This window comes from Balaenoptera physalus (genome assembly GCF_965194825.1).
Source record: "Balaenoptera physalus genome assembly, chromosome: 10".
NCBI lineage: Eukaryota > Metazoa > Chordata > Mammalia > Artiodactyla > Balaenopteridae > Balaenoptera > Balaenoptera physalus.
Window position 1 is genome coordinate 101,947,879 of NC_138889.1, and position 20,990 is coordinate 101,968,868.

General features: G+C 44.7%; 2 protein-coding genes across 2 annotated transcripts in view; both read left to right on the forward strand.

Moving 5' to 3' along the window:
* Positions 1 to 2,324, forward strand: part of CLP1 (cleavage factor polyribonucleotide kinase subunit 1) — a 17,363-nt gene extending 15,039 nt beyond the window's left edge. The window contains exon 4 of the mRNA XM_082476109.1: positions 1,129 to 2,324. The gene's annotated coding sequence lies outside the window, so the exon portion shown is untranslated. The remainder of the gene's footprint in view (positions 1 to 1,128) is intronic.
* ZDHHC5 (zDHHC palmitoyltransferase 5) lies at positions 2,189 to 20,866 on the forward strand. Its single transcript, XM_082476101.1, has 11 exons — positions 2,189 to 2,323; positions 10,310 to 10,431; positions 13,976 to 14,133; positions 14,891 to 15,063; positions 15,219 to 15,321; positions 15,925 to 16,016; positions 16,445 to 16,577; positions 17,043 to 17,166; positions 17,594 to 17,706; positions 18,190 to 19,049; positions 19,479 to 20,866. The coding sequence occupies exons 1-11, from the start codon at positions 2,220 to 2,222 to the stop codon at positions 19,642 to 19,644; spliced, it is 2,148 nt and encodes a 715-aa protein (XP_082332227.1). The 5' UTR covers positions 2,189 to 2,219; the 3' UTR covers positions 19,645 to 20,866.
* Positions 20,867 to 20,990: the final 124 nt, after the last annotated feature.

The window sequence follows — 20,990 nt, forward strand, 5'->3', positions numbered from 1 at the left end:
ATATTTCACTATTCAAAACTTCTGGTATTTTAATTTCAGCCTTTGGAATTAAGGAAGCTATTACTCCTCTTAGGTGGAAAAAAACCTTAAGTAAAATTTTTGGTCTGCAGATTCCAAGCTGTCATCACTGAGCAGGTAGTGTAGTGGATGAGAAAGAGGTAGAAAGGGTTTGTGTCGGCAAAGGGGCCTGTGAACTCTTGGGTTCTGAACCTGACTGCTCAAGTCATTCAGTGGAATGGCCTCAGGCGTTCTCTAGCCTTCAATTTTACCGAGTGGGATAAGGAACTGTGTCACCAGATAATGAGTTAAATGCTTTGCGATCACTGGATGAAAAGCATCCTATAAAATCCAGAGTGCTAATGTTATTTTGCTACTACCATCAACAGAAATAATTGTTATTTTTAATCATATCAGGGAAGGTGGGGCTCAGTTGACTTCCTAATAGGCCAATGTAGGAATAGAGAACTGTTGAATTGGGAAGAAAAAGACCAGCCCTCCCCTTGTTGACTCAGTTTCTCATAGAGGGCATCTCACCTTTCAGTGCAGGGACATTTCTCATCCAGGTCCTTTCATCAGTTATTTCAGAAGACCAAAAATTCAGCTTTTGCCTCTTTAAGGTTATAACTAAAAAGTATAGAAGGGTAAGCGTGAGAGAGACATACACAGAAAGGAAATGAGACTGTCCTAATTTTGTCCTACTTTTTTCTTTTTTCATTGTAGCAATAAATATTCTCTTTGTTCAAAGACAAGTCTCTTTTTTAGGACTGCCCTTCACTGCTGTGCCTTTGTTTGTTTTTAGATTTTGATAGTCTTGGTATTTGTTACTGCCTATATGTGTCAGGTGAGATGGGCCCCATCTGTGTCAAGAGCTAGTTCTTTGATGACCTTAGGCCAGCTGAAGCCATGTTTTTCTCTTTTCAATATGAAGAGGACTTAGAAGAGTGAAGAATTCTGAACCCATTGTCCTCCCAATTCACAGTCCTTTCCCACATACACATAGTGAAGTAGAAAACCATCTTTCTTTCAAAAGGCACTTTTTAACAGAGTAGCTTGTGGGGTTTTAGCCTTGCTGGTCTTAAGAAATGCCATGAAAAAATTTCTCTGATAAAGATATTTGTTTTTCTCCAGGTGAGGCACTGTAACACAGCTGAACTCTGCATCCAGAAAGCCCAGGATTGAAGAAGAAAGATCAGAGACATTGACTGACCTGGAAACAGGGACCTCTTTGGAACTTTGCTTTCATCCGCAGTGGCTTTTAAAAGTATCATCGAGTGGAATTGATTTCTTCATCTTATTTTGCTTATTGGGAAGAACATGGCTTCAGGGATTTTATGTTTCCCTTTAGTTTTGCATGAACTCCATAGGAAAAGGAGCCCTTAAAGGGTTTGGGAATAACAAGAGACTGAAGACAGGCAAGCTTGCGTGTGCTCTCTCTCTCTCTCTGTTTTCCCTCCCGCTTCAAAGAAAAGGATTTACAACTCAAACTTGTAACAGCTGCTGCCCAGCTTTAACCATCAAGAGAAAGTAAATAAAATTAAACCACCATTGCCAGACTACAAGCCCTGAAGTCAAGGTGTGGGAGTGGTGGCATTGAGAAAACTGCCTGAAAGGGACAAAGACTGCAGTAAAAACGGCTTCTCCTTAAAGCTGGAAGGGGCACCAGTTTCCTTCTTGGATTGAAATAGAAACACCTCCTTTAGGTGCCGCTCACATTTTGTGGAAGTGTGGTAGTCGTGGAGGTTCTGTAGTATCTCCTCTGAAGAATTTTTCCTTGCTTGGAGTGTTCTGTCCTACCCTGATATCCTCCCCTTCTTTCCTTTTGAAGACTCTCCTCCCTCCATGAGCTGTTCCTTGATCTGTCTGACTGCCCATGTTCTCTACCTGCAGCCATTTTCATGTGTACAGCCTACTGTTTGTCTCCAGTTTTTAAACTGTACAAGTTGTGTTTCTTAATCTCTCCTTCTGCCTTGTTCTGGGGAGGTGGTTATTCATCATTTGGAATCACCTTTCCCCCTCCCATGTGCTTTCCTTCATTTGAGATCTTTTGACCTTTGGTTTTATTTGGGAGGGGGAAGGGTGATAATTCTAAATTTTCTGCTTCCCTGGTTTCCTTCTGTACTCTTCTGGCCGTTGTCTCCCTCATCCCATTTTCTTGTCTGTTCTGCCGCTGTGTGGGCCTGGGCTATGCGGCAGGGCAGATCTTCCATCAGAGCTCCAACATGCCCGCGGAGTCTGGAAAGAGATTCAAACCCAGCAAGTATGTTCCAGTCTCGGCAGCCGCCATCTTCTTAGTGGGAGCTACGACCCTCTTCTTTGCCTTTACGTGAGTTTTCTCCCAGTGGTGCTATGGGCGGGGGTGGGGGAGCTCCATGGGAGGCGAGGGGGTATTTTTCCTCTTGAGTTTGGCTACTTACTTGCAAAGGCAAGGGACTGGGAGAGTTTGAGGTCTGATACAGGTAAATCCAGATCCCAGAGATGTGGCAAGAAGCGTAAGAACAGGCCTACCCTCTCGACCTTGTTAGGAATTTTACTCTGCTGACTCCTCTACTTTCCCCTGCCTCCCTTCCTTTGAAATCACAGATGTCTTCATATTTTCCTACCCAGTTTCATCGTTAGATGATTCTGTACTAGGAAGGAAATGGGAGGGAATCACCAGAGAGTCTTGAAGCAGCCTAAGCAGTCAGTTCTGTGAGAGAAGTGGACTAGATGAAAGGTTTTTCAAAAAGTAGTGGCTTTTCCCCAGGATATCTGAAGCTTAGATTTGAGACTGTGGGAACTGGGAGTACTAGAGAATTTCAGAATTGATTTCCAAGGTATACCAATGAGATGGTTTTGGCTCTTAGTGTTACTTAGATGGTTTTCTCTGTATTCTTAAGAGCCGAAGGCTGGAGAAGTGAAGGCCACTGGGAAAGGGCAAGTTTTATTTAGGAAGAGAGTTCTAGAAGGCTTCCTTTACGTTAGTTCCTGCTGAAGGGAATGACAGTCATTTCTCCCATTGCCTGGTCCTATTAGGAAAAACAGTTGGTGTCGAAAGATTTCCCACTTAGGATATTCAGCCTTTGTTCATCTGCTTGTTACTGGAGGAGACGTGAGTGATTTACATCTTTTTCCTTTTCCCTGGTATTTCAGCTGTCGACTATCTGGCAAGCGTCTTTGCCGTTACCTGTTTATAAATTAACAAGTACCAGGCTTCTGAGCCTTAAACTGTTGAGTCATTGAGTTAGTGTTCCAGTTGTAGCTCTTGGAACAATCAGAGCAGGCTAGATTTTCTGGGGAGTTCACTTTGCTGTGATTCAGGCTCAGACCTAATGGTGGGTGCTGTTTAGAGCCAGTGTGAGGTTGCCGGCAAGAGGAAGAGAATGAATTGACGTGGTAGGGAATAGAAGCAGTTTGGAGTCACTGAAGGATGAATGAGCAGGAGTTGCTGTGGTACAGGCAGAAATTAACTCTGAGATAGGAGGGAAGGGGCACCTGCCACCTCCACCCAAACAGAGCTTCTGATGCCAGAAGGAATTCTAAAAACTATGGGTCGTTTGGCCAAAGGAGTAATAACGCAAAAGTAAAGTAAATATGATGTTTTCCTATTTAGTTTTTAAACAAGGCAAGAATGAATCTATTATCTAAGGTATGGGCATCATCCTGCTTCCCACCTCTTCCTCTAAAGAGTAGAAGTCGTAGATCCTTTGGCCCCCAGCTCTTCAGCCTGAGCATACCTGTTGAAACCCTCAAGGATTTCACTCCTACCCTTGAGGAGGAGTGAGTCTTCAGTGTCAGGCTTGTTTTGGTTTCTGCTCTTATGACCACTAAGTGGAATCAGCATTTTAACCAAGGGACATTTACATGGGATCTTAGTATCTTTGTAGCTGTTGTGGTGCTGTGTCAGGAGGGATAAGTACAACACCAATTTGACACCCTTAGACCTGCTTAATTGGGGAGGGTCTGTTTTCCTTTAAGAGGCAAAGCCTTCGGGAAGTTAGGAAATTTGGGGAACTGGCTAAGTGGTTTTTCTTTCAACCCATCTGTTCTTGAGTTTGGACAAGCAGAAACCTTGTTCTTAATTTACTAATCTGGAACCACTGAAGTGTTTGGCTGGTTATACCAGTTTTGCCACAAAGAGTTGTCCTGACATAGACATTTTCTCAACTGATAGTTGAAGCTATTTAACCTACTTCCCCATTGCCTGATGCTAGAAGAGTATGGGGCCCTCCTTATTCCATGGTCTGTCAGCCCTGGGACAAAGAATTTTGGAGGACAGTATTGACTCTTACTTGGAATTACTGCCTCTAACCCAAAGGTAGAAGAGCCTTAAGTCTTAGCTAGAGTTCTCCCTGGCAGTTTCCTCAGGACACGAGTTTCTGGGCTGTCTTTTCCTCCCTGGGCTTTCCCCTGTCCACTCTGGGGAGACATAAATACCCTGTTTATCTTACCTAGCTCTTGGTACCTCTGAAATTCTCATCTCTTCCTCGCCATCTGACCGTATCAGTTCCTCTGCAAGTATACACCTGGGCTGAGGTACCACAGTTCTCCAGAGCTGTTCTGTCCCTTTTGATGTTCAGTTCTCTGTTTAAAACCATACACCACCTAAAAAAGAATGACTGGTTTCAAATAGAGACAAGAGGAAGGCTCTTTTTGAACCAGCTCCTATTTGGGGCCTTAAATCTGTAGCTACTTTGTCATCCTCCTGTTCTCTTCACTAGGCTACAACTGTCTGTTCTTACGTCAGTATAAACCCCAGGTGAGAATTACTTTGGGACCTATAGGGCTGGGAGGAGGAGGAGGAGCCCTTTCAGTTGGCAGACATAATTAGTGGAGGCATGTGGGCTTCCACTAATTAGAAACAATTTACCCTCCGTGTTTCTTTGTCAAGTAGGGAAGGCTACGAGCAGAAATTATCAGTTGGGTTTCGTCATCAAAAAAATGGTGATCCTCCTCTGCCCCAGAGAAACTCGAATAGAACAGTTGAGGTCTCCCCCTCTGACCCCGTCCCTCTCATTTATAGGATTTGTCCAGTACTAAAACTAGGCAGGAGTTATTGGGGAACCTGTGTTAATTCTTCTCTCTTTTCACTATTTGGGAAGGAGAGTGTCTGCTAAAGTAACTCTCCTGGTCCCCATTAGGTAATAGACACTGCATTTAAGATAACGGGCCTGGACCCTCATCTGGCTTAGTTTAGTCTCCTTTTGTGATTGGCAGGGGGGGCAGTGCCAGGTGAGAGGAATAAGCAGTTTGGAGCAAGCTGATTTTGGTAAAGTCTGTTAACCTTTGTGGACCTCTTTCTTCTGTGTGTAATGAGGAAGTTGACCTAGAGCAGTTGATTTAAGCAATATGACCTTTTTTTTTTTTCCAAATGAGATCTTCTGGGGAACCCCAGTATTTAAAATGTCAGAGTAGGGCTGCTCTGGTTCAAGTGAGGCTGGTGCATAGAGGCCCAGACACTGGGTATCTCCTCTTTGCCTTCCTGGGGACCCCTGAGACCTTCTTAGGGCTCCTGGCAATACCATTTGAAATAAATCGCAGAATTGTATCCCCTAAAGTCTCCTTGAGCTGTGAGTTAAGTCAGCTAGCTTCCCATATATCTGTTTCTAAAACTGATGAGGTGGGGACTTCCCTGGCGGTCCAGTGGTTAAGACTTTGCCTTCCAATGCAGGGGGTGCGGGTTCGATCCCTGGTTGGGGAGCTAAGATCCCACATGCCTCGCGACCAAAAAACTAAAACATAAAACAGAAGCAATATTGTAACAAATTCAATAAAGACTTTAAAAATGGTCCACATCGAAAAAAAAAAATCTTAAAATAAAATTGATGGGGAGGACATGGGGGTGAGGTCTCCGCTGCAAGTGATCCTCTGTGGGAGGGATAAGTCAGGGTTGTCCAGAAATCCATGATGGTCTTTCCAGTGTCCCATCCGTGAAAGAGCTTTCTCCTTTACAGTTTCTGCCTCTATCCCCTCTCAAGCATTTCATCCACAGAGTTGGGCAACCTCAGTGACTCTCCCTTCTGGCCCTTTTTTTTCATGACTGCAGAGGTGCTAGCGCCTGATTTGAGTGGGAGCAGCCTCATGATTTGGGGCATTAATTGAGCAGTGTTTGTTCTTTTCTTTCCCACATTGTATTCTCACCCAGGAATAAGTGCCCAAGTCCTATATCTTGTACTCAGCTGCTTGAAAGTCTGGTAAGACAGGACAAATCAAGTCTTTTACGAGAAATTTATCCACTAGAAGGGGAGAGATTGTTTTCCTGTGGAATCTGAGGATCCCCAGGGGCAAGAAGTGGGATATTCATTCTAGCCTTGCCTCATCACCAAAGAACACTAGTCACACATGTTCATACACATAGTCAAAGTATGTGCTAGGCATGGGAGGAATGCATAGACCTGTTCTTTAGGAGCGAAGTGCCTCTGTTGTTAAATATTCTTGAATCTAGTAGTTCAGAGGAGAGGAAGTGGAGTTAGCGATGAAGGTGGAGCTGGAATGATAATTGATGATGATGGAGATAGTTAATAATGTGGTTTTTTTTGTTTCTTCTATCCCATGAATGCTCAGTATTAAACCAGCTGGTTTAAAAAGAATTCTAGGCTCATTTCAGACATTGTCTCCTCCATTCTCGTACCTGTATTAGGTAGCTGACCTAACAAGCTTGGAGAGTTTCCTGTGAATTACCTAAGGCTACAATAGCAAAGCATTGATCAAGACAGGGTTAAAATCCAAAGCTTCTTGACTCCTACTTTATTTTTCTTACCAGGAACTTATCCATTTTTTATAATGGGCAGAGTTAGAGAGGGCTAGGAAACAGATGTGCAGGAGTGTGGGTATTGAAACCCACTCTCCCAATTTTATTTGGCCTTGAAAACAGGAGTGCTAAAGGGACGGGCAGAAGAACCTGTTCTCCCTGGGATGGTGTAGGTTTGGGAGTCTCGTCGGTGAGTCAGCCAGCCTTCTGGGCTACAGCCACGCCCTCTGCTTTGGAGCTCTGTGATTATTCCCATAGGCTAAGGACGAGCCCCAGCAGCTCCTCAGCTCCGCCCGCGTCTCTGTCCATCAAAGGCCACAGATTCAGATGGGCCACTTGGGGTGGTCACTTAGGAATCTGGCAAAGTACTGTAGCAACGGCAAGCCTCTCCTGAAGCCAAGCAGAATGTGGGATACGGCGGGAGCAGGCTTTGATCTCACAGGCCTCTCCTTGGTGGGATGTTCCCTCAGAGTGCTCAGGTTGGAAGCAGTGGTCTTTGACTTGAATCTAGGAGCGGCTGTTGCCTGTGAAGTTGAGTTATTTGCATTATTTCCAGATACTGCCACTGTGAGGGTAGGCTTTATTTTGGCAACAGATACTGGAACTTGATTCTAGAGTTACACACTTCAGCTGGGATGGGTTGATATCAAGAAGGTTGTAGGGGTAAAGTTCATTATCCAGGGGCAGGTCATTGGCAGGTTGTCCAAGAAATGGAGTGATTTGCTTTGTTTGGAAATGCAGAAACTGGAGAAAGAATGGGGTCAGAAAGATTGACATCTGGGCCTGCAAGGGGGCTGATGTCTCATTCTCATTCACCTTAGTTTCCCTCAGAGATGGAGGCACCCTTATTTTTTCAGAAGCTCAAGAGGCCACGTAGCCAGTTCTAGGAATGAGACATTTAAATCACGGACACCTCAGTGTTCTAAGGATTTCATTTCTTTTTCCCTTCTAATTATCTTCCCAGGCTGTAGGAGTCAAGTGAGTCACCCTTTCTCCTCGTCCCTGGGTGGAAATTGAAGTGACAGCTAAGTACTAGGGAGGCGCTCTGACCTGGATGACTGGGTTTCAGTTTCTCTCCCTCCCTCGCAAGGAGGCTTTGGGTGGGGCTGTGTAAAGCCTCTTGCCTTCTTGCTCGTATTCCACCCCAAACCCTGCCAAGGTACGGGGACATCTTTTTTGAATGAAAGAACCCCCAGAGGAAGAGGCTTCCATAGGAGACTTTGGTAGAATAAAACTAGAGCTGTGACTGAAGGTCTGTTTTTTCCTTGAAATCACTCCCTGCGCTCTAGCTTCATTATTTTGTCTCCCAATTATGTACTGACCCATAAAGAGAAGCAGAGTTAATTGATAATTACTATCTAAAAAGCCTGGCACGTCATAAATATTTACTTAAATTTTTTTTTTTTTAATGAACGGCTAAATGGAATTTGAATAAATAGATGGTGCTGGTAAAGACTTGTGAGATGCTTTGTGACAATCAGTTTTACCTTTTATCATTAGTTTATTTTTCATTGAGGAGCTCAGTTCTTTTGAATTGTCCTGAATCACTATTCAGGGCTGTGCTTTTTATTTTTTAAAATTTATTTATTTTTGGCTGCACTGTGTCTTCGTGGCTGCGTGTGGGCTTTTTCTAGTTGCGGCGAGCGGGGGCTACTCTTCGCTGCAGTGCGCGGGCTTCTCATTGTGGTGGCCTCTCCCGCTACGGAGCACAGGCTCTGGGCGCGTGGGCTCTAGAGAACAGGCTCAGTAGTTGTGGCGCACGGGCTTAGTTGCTCCGCGGCACGTGGGATCTTCCCGGACCAGGGCTCAAACCCGTGCGTGTCTCCTGAATTGGCAGGTGGATTCTTAAGCACTGCGCCACCAGGGAAGCCCTGTGCTTTTTATTTTGATGGAGACAGATCACCTCTCAACAGAATCCAGGACTGCTGTGGATTAATTCTCCGGAGTCATTTGCTGTCTTGTTCTCCTGGCCCCTCCTTCCTTTCCTTCAGGGAACTCTTCCTTTCCTTCCGCTGGTCTAGATAAAGGGAACAAGGACAGATGCTGGCCTAATTCTGGAGATTAAGTTCTCAGCCACAAAGCAGATTAGGGTATTTAGCCACTGTCTTGTTATGGGAAGTTCTTCCTGAGCTGCGACAGGAGAGAGGGTGTTTGATACCACTGACCAAGCAAGCAGCACATCAGATGTTCTTTTGACACTTCCAACTCCCAGGAACCATCTTCAGAGAAAGGGAGAGCTCTTGCAGCATTCCTGAGACATATATCCTGACAGAAACTGAGCTTAATCCTGGACTAGGTCACTATTTTGTCAAGGAAAAGTTACCTAAAGCATATCTCTTGATTTGAACCCTGTGGAATATTGGATATGTGTGGCCAGTTTCTTCTTCCTGCAGGATTTGGGGCTGCTTTGGTCTGATATCGTCCCTTTTTTTTCCTCCTCCACTCTTCTGCTTCATTTATTCATCTTGGGGTCTAGTCCTGTGTCTTGGTATCCTTCCTTACCTGTGAGTGGTTTCCTTTTCTTTACCTTGAGAACTAGCCTCTAGTTGAATAAAATTCTCAGGAATATCTGATGTATAATGTATCTGGAGAGACTTTAGGCAGTTGAGAGTAGTTCAGAGCCAGCTGGGAGGAGGAAAGAGAAGCCAGAGAGGCAGGTGGTGTCCCATGCTTTGGGTGAATGTGCAGGTCAGTGGGGCATGGCTGGGGTCCAGAAGCCTCAGGCTGTTCCAGAGAAGGGAATGCAGCTGGTGTCAGTTACATACTTAGTCCCTAGCTCTTGTGCCTGGTTAAAAGGAGGTAAGGACAGAGTCCAAAACATGTGGAAAGATCCACGAGGTAAGAATGAATTTGAGGAACACAGACTTTAGTGCAAAGGGTTATGAGTCTTGTACCTTGATCAAAAATGAGTATTTATTTATTTATTTTGGGCTGCGCTGGGTCTTTGTAGCTGCATGCGGGCTTCCTCTAGTTGCGGCGAGCGGGGTCTACTCTTCATTGTGGTGCACGGGCTTCTCATTGCGGTGGCTTCTCTAGTTGCGGAGCACAGGCTCTAGGCACACGGGCTTCAGTAGTTGTGGCGCACGGGCTTAGTTGCTCCACAGCATATGGGGTCTTCCTGAACGAGGGATAGAACCTGTGTGTCCCCTGCATTGGCAGGCGGATTTTTAACCACTGGACCACCAGGGAAGTCCTAAAATGAGTATTTCTGTGGGAAACTAGACCCACTTGTTGGGAAGGATAAAGATAATTTGAGACTTCAAAGGTGAACCACACAAGATTTATATATAGGTATGGGGACTGAATCTTTTTTTTTTTTTTTAATATTTATTTATTTGGTTGCACTGGGTCTTTAGTTGCAGCTCGCCGGCTCCTTAGTTGTGGCATGCGAACTCTCAGTTGCAGCATGCATGTGGGATCTAGTTTCCTGACCAGGGATTGAACCCGGGCCCCCTGCATTGGGAGCATGGAGTCTTAACCACTGCACCACCAGGGAAGTCCCTGAATCTTTATAGATTGTTTTATATGGTTGGTGTCCAAAGTGTTAGAGGCAGCCCCTCATTTTCTTTATTATCTGTGCAGCTGTCCAGGACTAAGCCTCTACGTGTCACCTGCAGTGCCCATCTACAATGCGATTGTTTTTCTCTTTGTGCTGGCCAACTTCAGCATGGCCACCTTCATGGACCCAGGGATTTTCCCTCGAGGTAAGATCTCCCTCCTCTCTCTTGGAAATATCTTACTGCCTTTGAAAAAGAATGATTTTTGGACATTTATACATTTGGTCTGGGGCCTTAGGAGTCTTGGGTTTGGAGATACTTTTATAGTCTAATGATGAAAAGCAAGTCAGGATCTTAGGAATATATGTCATAACTTCTAGGCATCTGATCCACTTTGGCCCAACTCTTTGATTTTCAGTTACTCATTCAGCAGAAATTTATTTCGAGCACATGGGTTGGGCATTGTTGCTAGTTTTGATACTATCTAAGATGAATTAGAGAGTGACAGTGTGATAACAAACTGTAATGGAAGCATGAAAAAGGTTCTCTGAGACCTTAGAAAAAGGGGCACTTATATCTGCCCAGATAAATTGGGGAAATGCTGCTGAAGATAGGTAGGAAGGACTTTATCGAGTAGAGGATGGAAGGGAAAGGCATTCTAGGAAGAGGAAGCAGCATATACAGAATTGTAGCTGTGAAATGCAGAATTCAGTGGGTGGAAGTTAGAATGCATGGTGGGGCCAGAAGGGGCAAGAGATAAACCAGAGCCAAGTGTAAAAGACTTTATGTGCTAAATTAGATAGATTGTAATTCTTCCTTCGGACAGCAAGATGTCTTTAATTGGGGGAATCACAGGATCACATTTCCTTTTACAATAATAATTCTTATAAGAATGTACAGATACCTTTTGGGAGGCTATTGCAATAATGCAGACCAGATGAGAACTTGAATTCAAAGCTGGATTTACAGATTTTTCATCAGTAGACCCAGCAGAATTTTCCCTCACTCATTGCTTACTGGGGGAGAGTGAGAGGGTGAAGGAATCGTCTAGGGTCGTTCCAAGGTTCCTCACCTGAAAGATAGGCTGTGTGCTGGATCTTTGTAAACCAGGACCCAAGTTATAGGACTGTCGAGTGGGTTTGGAGGGAAGACAGAGCATCTTAGACACGTCGAATTTGAGATACTTCATGGAACATTCAGGTAGTTACCCGTGGGCAGTTGAGTAGTCAGACTCATGGCAGGGTCCTCAGCCATGTAGTATTTGAAGCAACAGGCGTTAAGATTTTCTAGAGAAAGTAGAATGAGATTAGGAAAGAACGAAAGTCAGCCTGACCAGTATTGACATTTTAATAATGAGAAGGAGGAGCCGCTGAAGAGGGATTGAGCAAGAAAAGTTAGTAGGAGGATAAACCGGACAAAGTGGGAACCAAGGAAAGTTCATGAAGTAGCTGATGGTTGGCAATATCAGAAATTAGGTCCAATAGTATGGAAACTCAAAGTTGCCCATTGTTTTAGTGACTAAGAAATTAGTGATCTTAACAAGAATAGTTTGCGACATCCCTGGTGTTCCAGTGGTTAAGACTCTGCGCTTCCACTGCAGGGGGCACGGGTTCATCCCTGGTTGAGAACTAATAAGATCCCACGTGCTGCGTGGTGCGGCCAAAAAAACAAAACAAAACAAAAAAACACACACACAAGACTAGTTGTTTTTTGTTTTTGTTTTCCTTGTTGTTTTTTTGGCCACATGGCTTGCAGGATCTTAGTCCCCGACCAGGGATTGAACCCAGGCCCCAGCAGTGAAAGCACCGAGTCCTAACCAGTGGACTGCCAGGGAATTCCCAACAAGAATGGTTTTAATAGTGTGTTTATGTATGTATGTGGGAGAGAGACAGTTAAATTACCAAAACTATAACGGTTTGGAAGGCAGTGAATAGGAAATGAGGAAGCAGAGTCAATGAGTATTAAGATTATTCTTTCAGGAAGTTAAGCAGAGAAGGAAGAAGATGGAATATCTTAGGGCAGAGGGAGGAGTTTTGTTTGTTTGTTTAATGATACAGAAGACTTTAGCATGTTGATAGCATGAAGAGGTGGAACCAGAAAAGAGACAAGCAGAAGGTGATGAACGAGTAATTGAAGAGTGACCATCTGGAAGGAGATGCTTTCCTCTGCGTGCTGGAAGGGTTATGCTTACAGAAGTAGGCTGTTTCTGGAATAGGAGGTGAGAGTGAGGACCAACCAGCATTACTGGGATAAGAGATAGAGAATTGATGATGGTTGTTACTGATGACATCTCATTTTTCTCTCAAATGTGAAGTTACCTTGTAAGAGTGAGGCAGGTGGGATTGGGATAGCAACTTCAGTGAGATGAGGTTTTTCTGAAATTCATTGTGCTCACAAAGCCTGTGTCACTGTGCGTGGTGACTTTTGTTTCAAAGCTTAGATTAACAAAAGGCGCTTTGAGTCCCTAAAGCCAAGGAAGATGCTATTTTAATGAGCGTTTAATGTTCATTTATCAAATATTTATTGATTATTATGATATGGTCATTTGGGATGATTATTATGATGGTCAAATAGCTCGGTCTTGAAGGGAAGATAGAGAAGACGTTTACATAAATACACTGTGGTAACTTTAAAGAGTAATCAAAGAACTGTAGTACTTTAAGAAGAGAAAGAGCTCACTTCTGATACATGATAGTGTGGAAGAATCAGATATTTCAATATAAGTAGCATTTGAATTTTTTTCCTTTAAAAAACTTTTTTAAAAAAAGATTTTAATAAGTAGTGAATATTCATTATATAGAAAGTATAAAAAAGGTAAATATCACCTATAATTTCCCAGCCCAGAGATGACTACTGTTATATTGTGGTATATTTCCTTCCAATCAATATTGTGACGATTTATACATACAATATTATTTATATATACCATAAATCGGTAGCACATATATGTGTGTCTGTTTTTATTTCTGTTTTCAAAATGGGATCTTTTTGTTTGTACAGTTCTTTACCTTGTACTTTTTCACTTACATTGTTAGCATTTCCCTAAGTCAGTACATTTGAAAACTTTTAATTCCTATACCATCACTTACTTAATTTTTCCTTCTCATGGGTATTTTTTTTAGATTAATAATAAAAAATGAAAATTGCACACTATATAGATGAGAAGGCAAATGATGTCCTTTAAGTTTTGAAGTGGGGTGGTGAGTTTCTGATAGCTGAAAATTGAAAGGGCATTCAGGTAAAGAGAATGTCTGCAGCCAAAAAACAGTACTGTAATGTATATAGGGAACTAGGGGAAGATCTTTTGGGCAAGGGTGTCTGTGTGTGGAAAAAAGGTTGATGTTAGTTCGTTACTTCCTCTTTCGGATTGTTGTAGTTCAGTCGTGTACTTGTAGATACTGAACTATTATGCAAACTCATTATAGATGTACTTTGATATATAAAGTGTCTGTTTCTTTTGAAATATAATACGTAAACCAAGAATATCAGCATATCCATATCAGAGCCACCTCTGAGTCATATTCTTAAACCTCATTTCCCAGTGTAGAACAAATTGCTTCCTCATCTGCGTTTCCATAGTGTTGTATATAGAGCTGATCTCACCGTATTAGAGTTACTAGTTCCTAGTCTCTCTCACCATTAGATTGTGAATTCCTCGAAGGCAGAGGCCATATTTTAAATATCACTGCATCCCTAGTGCCTAGTACAGTTCTAGCATAGTCATTTTTTCATTAACTTTTACTCTCTACAGCTGAAGAGGATGAAGACAAGGAAGATGACTTCAGAGCTCCCCTTTACAAAACAGTGGAGATCAAGGGCATCCAGGTGCGCATGAAATGGTGTGCCACCTGCCGCTTCTACCGTCCTCCTCGATGTTCCCACTGCAGCGTCTGTGACAACTGTGTGGAGGTAAGAACTCTGGGTGGGGTAAGCTGAACCTAAGTTACCTTCTTCCTACCCACAGAATAAGAATTGAATCCAGTGGATTCTTGGCCATGGATGAAAATATAGCCCTGACTACCTGGGCTGTGTTCTAGCTCTGGCACAAAGTGTTAGCAACGAGGTACACATGAGAGGTAGAGCATAAATACTCTGTTACAGGAGGGAGCCCAAGTGGGTAGGCATAGGCTTTCCCAGCACCATTAGTCATAGCTCCAGCCTTCCATCCCTTGGCTCCTCTTTTCAGTTATTTGACCTGCTTAGTGTTCTCCACTCCTTCCACTTCATCATGCTGTTGCATTCAAATTTTACAATTATATTTCTTTCTTCTGCATTCCTTGTCTTTTATTTTTAACCCTTTTTTCAGTGCATTTTTACTTAACTGTAAGCAGTTGCCTGCCAGATTTTTCTTCCAAGCCTCTTTTTTCATGAATCTTAATGTTTCTGCAAAGCCTCTGACATTTGTACCTCTCAGAGTTCCTTGGTCACATAGGATAAACTTTGAGAGGTGGCCTTGGCCTTCGATCAGCCTCTGGAACGTCTTCCTTATAGATTGATAGAGCAAGATAAACTGCATGAACTGTTTTTAAATTTTGTAACTAAATGGTGAACATGATGACAGATTATTAAAAGAAATACTTAAGTTCTGCTGTTTGTTCTGCTTGACAGAAATGATCTAGTGCCATGGTCCAAGGATGCCGCTCAGTCTGTCTCATTTTGCTCCTAGGAATTTGATCATCACTGCCCCTGGGTGAACAACTGTATTGGTCGCCGGAACTACCGTTATTTCTTCCTCTTCCTCCTTTCCCTGACAGCCCACATTATGGGTGTGTTTGGCTTTGGCCTCCTTTATGTCCTCTACCACATGGAGGAACTCTCAGGGGTCCGCACGGCTGTCACGTATCCTTCAAGGCCTGTGGGTTGCGGGACTGGGAGGGGGAAGAATGGAGAAAGTTGAGTCCGGTGGCAGTGAGGGTCAGAGGGGAGGCGGCTACAGCATGGGCTGGGGAAGGCGAGACCACGTTGCTCTGCTCTCCTTGATTGTCTGGCTTCAGAATGGCAGTGATGTGTGTGGCTGGCTTATTCTTCATCCCAGTAGCTGGCCTCACGGGATTTCACGTGGTGCTGGTGGCTAGGGGACGCACAACCAATGAACAGGTATGGGGAGAAGTGACGGGAGATCCCTGAAGAGCAGGGCATGTGTCTCTTGGCCCTCTAGTTACTGTCTGCTTTTTATGATGAGGTGTCCAAGTTCCTCACGTAAGCATGAGGACGGGCCACTTCTTAGTTAACAAACATTTATAGAATGTCTGCTGTATACTGGTCGATTTAGGCTCTGAGCTAATAGAAACAGTGAAAGACCTGGGCCAGCCCTCAAGAAGCTTACAGTCCTGCTTAAAGGAAAACAATTATTTTTGTGCCCATAACAATAGCTAACCTTACTTGCTTATTCTTACGTATGTTATCTTAGTTTTCAATATTTAGAGAGCTATTTATCCCCATTTTACATAAGGAAACTGATGTTTAGGGTCAGATAGCTACCATGAAGTGGACCCAGAATTTGAACTGATGACCCTGACTCTGGAGTTCCCATTCTTAGTCGTCACAAGTATAAGCTTCTTTATGGTAGGACTGTATTTTACTCATTTTTATATCTCCCAGATAGTGGGTGCACAATAATTTGTCATTGATTTGTGTTTTGGCTTTTGGAGGTCAAGGTCCCATTTTTTGACTGACCTGGTCCTTTTTCCCTCCCTCTAGGTTACGGGTAAATTCCGGGGAGGTGTGAACCCCTTCACTAATGGCTGCTGTAACAATGTCAGCCGTGTACTCTGCAGTTCCCCCGCACCCAGGTACACCTACCCCTTTGCTCTAGTGTTCACCCTTGGTTAAAACTTTTGTCTTCTTTGGGTTTATTCTGGCTGCCTGTTAGGGAGGGCTCTCTTAGAATGGGAAGTGCCTACAAGGGAGAGGCACTTTAATGGACCCTGTGAGTTCAGTTGTATTCTTTAGATATTATGTTACTCTCTTTGGAGAACTGAGGCTGAGATTTACTCCAGAGTACCTTGAGCTAGGTGTATCTGCCCATAGGCCTGGTCTTGCTGTTGTTCTTGTTCTTCATAGAATCAAAGAAATCAGTTCAATGCTGATCTTTTCCCTGGCCTGGTAGGACTGTTTCTTGTATTTGTAAAACTGCTCTACACAAGGTAGGCAACCATTAGATATTTTGGAACGAACGAATGAATGAATGAATGAAAGCCCTCTCACTCTTGACACTCAGGTATTTGGGGAGACCAAAGAAAGAGAAGACAGTTGTAATCAGACCACCCTTCCTTCGGCCAGAAGTGTCAGATGGGCAGATAACTGTGAAGATCATGGACAATGGCATCCAGGGAGAGCTGAGGAGAACTAAGGTGAGGAATTTAGGGAAGTAAAGCTAGGTAACTTGGGGACTCTCACCCATGGCAAAGAGATGGAAACTTGCTTCGTTTACATCTCTCTTATAGTATTTATCACTTTCTGATTTGTGTTAAAGTTACTTAAACACATATCTTCTTTTTCCCATTAGATTGTAAGTTCATTGACAGTAGAAATTTAGTCCATTCATTTGCATGTCTTCATAGGACTTAACATAGCAGCTTATAAATGGTAGGAACTCAACAAGTAGTTTTTGGTGGAAATAAGTAAGTGACAGAATGAAACCCTTGTTGAAAGCTTTTCTTTCTCCAAAACCGTCCCCAAACTGATCTGTGTCCTGTCTTCCAATTCCAGTTCAGAAGTTATGTGATGACTCCCCAGTGCCCCTCTTACACCAGTTTCATACTTTGAGTTGCCCTAACGCTCAGTTCTCCAAATCTGATTTTCCCTCATTTATCCAGTCTAAAGGAAGCTTGGAGATAACAGAAAGCCAGTCTGCAGATGCTGAACCTCCACCCCCTCCTAAGCCGGACCTGAGCCGTTACGCAGGGCTACGGACACACCTCAGCCTGGCTACTAATGAGGGTAAGGGCAGAAGCAGGAGTGAGAATGTTATTTGTTAGCTGTGGAGATGACACAGGCAAGGGCTGGGTGATAATGCTTATGTTGTGACTGAGAAAACCCAGCAAGTGGTACTTGAACCACTTCTTTGGACAGCGGGAGAAAGGGGATGACAGTTAGCTATTGGCAGTGAGTTGGACGTCTCTGTGTCTCTGTGTGTACTGTTAGCGTCCGGACAGACCAGAGAACATTCTGGGATCTGTTCGGTACATTCACTCACTCTGTGTTCTGGGTTGGTACGAGTCTGTAGTCTTGATTTCAGCAAAATCATTATGTTCCTTTGCTTGGTATATCTTTTCCTACCTTGTTCTCCCCCTGTACTTCAACGAACTCTAGCCAGGTTAAGAGAACAGCTTGTAAAGTGGTGCCCCCTGGGCCTTTTTTCCTGCAGAGAGCAGCCTCCTGGGCAAGGACAGCCCCCCCACCCCTACCATGTACAAGTACCGGCCGGGCTACAGTAGCAGCAGTACATCAGCCGCCATGCCTCATTCTTCCAGCGCCAAGGTACTGAGTGCTCTCTAAGAAGCAGGGTTGTCATGTATGCCAGCTGTTCTGGGAAAAAGAAGATTGGGAGAAGGGAAGGAAGAAGCAGAGGGAAGAGAAGAAAACCAAAGGCATTTTACTAATTGTTGGCTTAGTAATAGCGTTGACAGTTTGTCCTTCATCCAAGAGAGGTCACGGTAACATAATAGATAAAAGCATTGATTACAGCGTCAGATCTGAGTTCAAAACCCAGTTGTGCCATCACAGAGAAGTTCCTTAACCTCTCTAAGCCCCATTTCCTGCATCTTAAAATGAGATGCTATTTGTTCCTACTTACAGATTTACTTTAGGGGTTAAACAGGATAATGCATGTGAGAATTCTAAGCGTATTGCTGGCACATAACAAATACTGTTTCTGACTGCCTCCTTGGGCTGTGGGGCCTAGTGTCCCAAGAGGGGACAAGAGGAGGAGCACTAAGAACCTGCCTTGCTTTGCTCCCTCAGCTGAGTCGTGGGGACAGCCTGAAGGAGCCAGCCTCGGTTGCGGAGAGCAGCCGTCATCCCAGCTACCGTTCAGAGCCGAGCCTGGAGCCAGAGAGCTTCCGTTCTCCCACCTTTGGCAGAAGCTTTCACTTTGATCCACTGTCCAGTGGCTCTCGCTCCTCCAGCCTCAAGTCAGCCCAGGGCACAGGCTTTGAGCTGGGCCAGCTGCAGTCCATCCGTTCAGAGGGCACAACCTCCACCTCCTATAAGAGCTTGGCCAACCAGACACGTAATGGAAGCCTATCTTACGACAGTCTGCTCACTCCTTCAGACAGCCCTGATTTTGAGTCCGTGCAGGCAGGGCCTGAGCCAGACCCACCTTTAGGCTACACCTCTCCCTTCCTGTCAGCCCGGCTGGCCCAGCAACGGGAAGCCGAGAGGCACCCACGTTTGGTGCCAACCGGCCCAACGCACCGAGAGCCCTCACCAGTCCGGTACGACAATCTGTCGCGCCATATTGTGGCCTCCCTCCAGGAACGAGAGAAGCTGCTACGCCAGTCACCCCCACTCCCAGGCCGCGAGGAAGAACCAGGCTTGGGGGACTCAGGCATCCAGTCAACACCAGGCTCGGGCCATGCCCCTCGTACTAGTTCCTCCTCAGATGATTCGAAGAGATCACCCTTGGGCAAGACTCCACTGGGACGCCCAGCTGCCCCCCGTTTTGGCAAGCCAGATGGGCTAAGGGGCCGGGGACTAGGGTCCCCTGAACCAGGCCCAACTGCCCCCTACGTGGGCCGATCTATGTCTTACAGCAGCCAAAAAGCCCCATCTGGTGTCTCTGAGACAGAGGAAGTGGCCTTGCAGCCATTACTGACACCCAAGTAAGTATTAGTCCATCCTGGCCCCCAATGGACTTAAAAGTAGCGTACTGCCCTGCAGAAGGTATCAGGGCTTCACTTGTACATTTTAGTGCAAGTGGACCCAGGGTTATCCTGCTTGTAAGATAGCCCTTCATTTTCACTTTTACTCCAGCTGCCTTCATGGGCTATTCCTGTTAAGACACTGAGGATTAATGCTTTTTTCTTAGTTCTGTCTTCCTAAAATGTAATTTATTTGCCTGAGAGTGAAAGGAATAAGTAGAGGAGAGAGGGAATCAGGCTGCTTGTAAGCAGGGCAGTAAAATAAAAGGGAATCTTTGTATAAGAAAGTATATATGTAGAAAGCACATTTTTTTCTCAACTTTTTAAACTACCTCCCTTTTCGGTGTTGTGTGTCCCACTTCTGACACCTCTCTCTTCTTTTCTTCCCAGAGATGAAGTACAGCTCAAGACCGCCTACAGCAAAACCAACGGGCAGCCCAAGAATATAGGCTCAGCCTCCCCTGGCCCAGGCCAGCCACCTCTCAGTAGCCCCACAAGGGGAGGAGTCAAGAAGGTGTCGGGGGTGGGTGGCACCACCTATGAGATTTCGGTGTGAGCCTTGGGCAGCTCCCCTCCCCCACACCTCTGCGCCTACACCAAAGGGCCCCAGGTGGCCACCTTCCTTTCCTCAAGGGGCTCCCCTCCCCTGCATGGACATTTTTTAAACAACCGATTCCAAGAGGATGAGGACATTTTATAAAATGCAGTGGGGTTGGGGAGTTGGAGAGTTGGGGCCCTGAGACTGGGGTAGCAACCCCCTTCACCTTTTAAGACCTTTCCCTTCCTTAACCCCTGGACCAGACTCAGTGGACATTTGTGCAATTGCTCGCCCTGGAGGGAACCAGATCATTTTTAAACCAGAAATAATTTTTTTTATTATTGTTACGGATTCTATTTTTTTCCTCTTCTGCGTTACCAGGTGTGTGTGTACATATATATATATATATATATATATATATATATATATATATATATATATATATATATATATATATAAAATAAATATCAAAGAAATTATATATCTATCCTGGGATGGGAAAATGAGGGCGGGATATGTATAAGGAGGGGGATTTTACTCTTCCTGTTCCTCAGACCAGCAGGAAAAGAGGGGAGACATCGATTGAAGTCTTTCTTTTCCCCGTGGTTCCCTCTCTTTGTCCCACTTACCATCTAAGGAAATAGCACCCCCTGTTGTTGGTGCTAAGTGACCAGGAAAGAAACCCAGGGAGAGGCGCGTCTGGGTGGGGTTTTGGTCGGAGGAGGGAAGGACCTGGAGAGGAGAGTTAGTTTTCTAGGCTCACTGGCACTTAGTTTCCCCAGGGAAGGGGTCAAAGCCCCATGACTTTGGTGGTGGTGGTGGGGAGATCAGGAAAAGAGCTTGGCTGAGCTCCAGAAACAATATTGGATAATCCCCCCTTCTTGGGGGAGAGGGATTATGGTGGGCTTCTTCAACTGGCCCCTCAAAGCCTTCCCCCAACTCACACGGTTGACATTATTTTTAAATTCAAGGCCGGGAGAGAAGAATCCAAAAAGCAATATTTCTCATCACATGCCAAAAACGGGATAGAGAGAAGGAGTGGCAGGCCTCGGCCCCTCCAGTTGTCCCCTGGGGATGACCCCTCAGCCCACCTCAGTATGGTGCTGGGTAGAGGGGATACCTGGGTTCTAACCTTTAAATAGGGGAGACCCCAGCCTCTAAACAGAAGCCCTTTTATTTTTTATTCTGATTAGCCATTTTAAACCAACAAGGAATAAAAAGAAATCCTGATCTAACCAGCTCCCCCTGACTTGCGTTATTTTGTGTGGTTAAGGCAGGGTGAATGATCTCTGATGGGAAGTCAGTTACAAGGAAAACCTCATAAGCGTCTCTGGTCCTGGTCCATCTTTAAGCAGGACTATAGT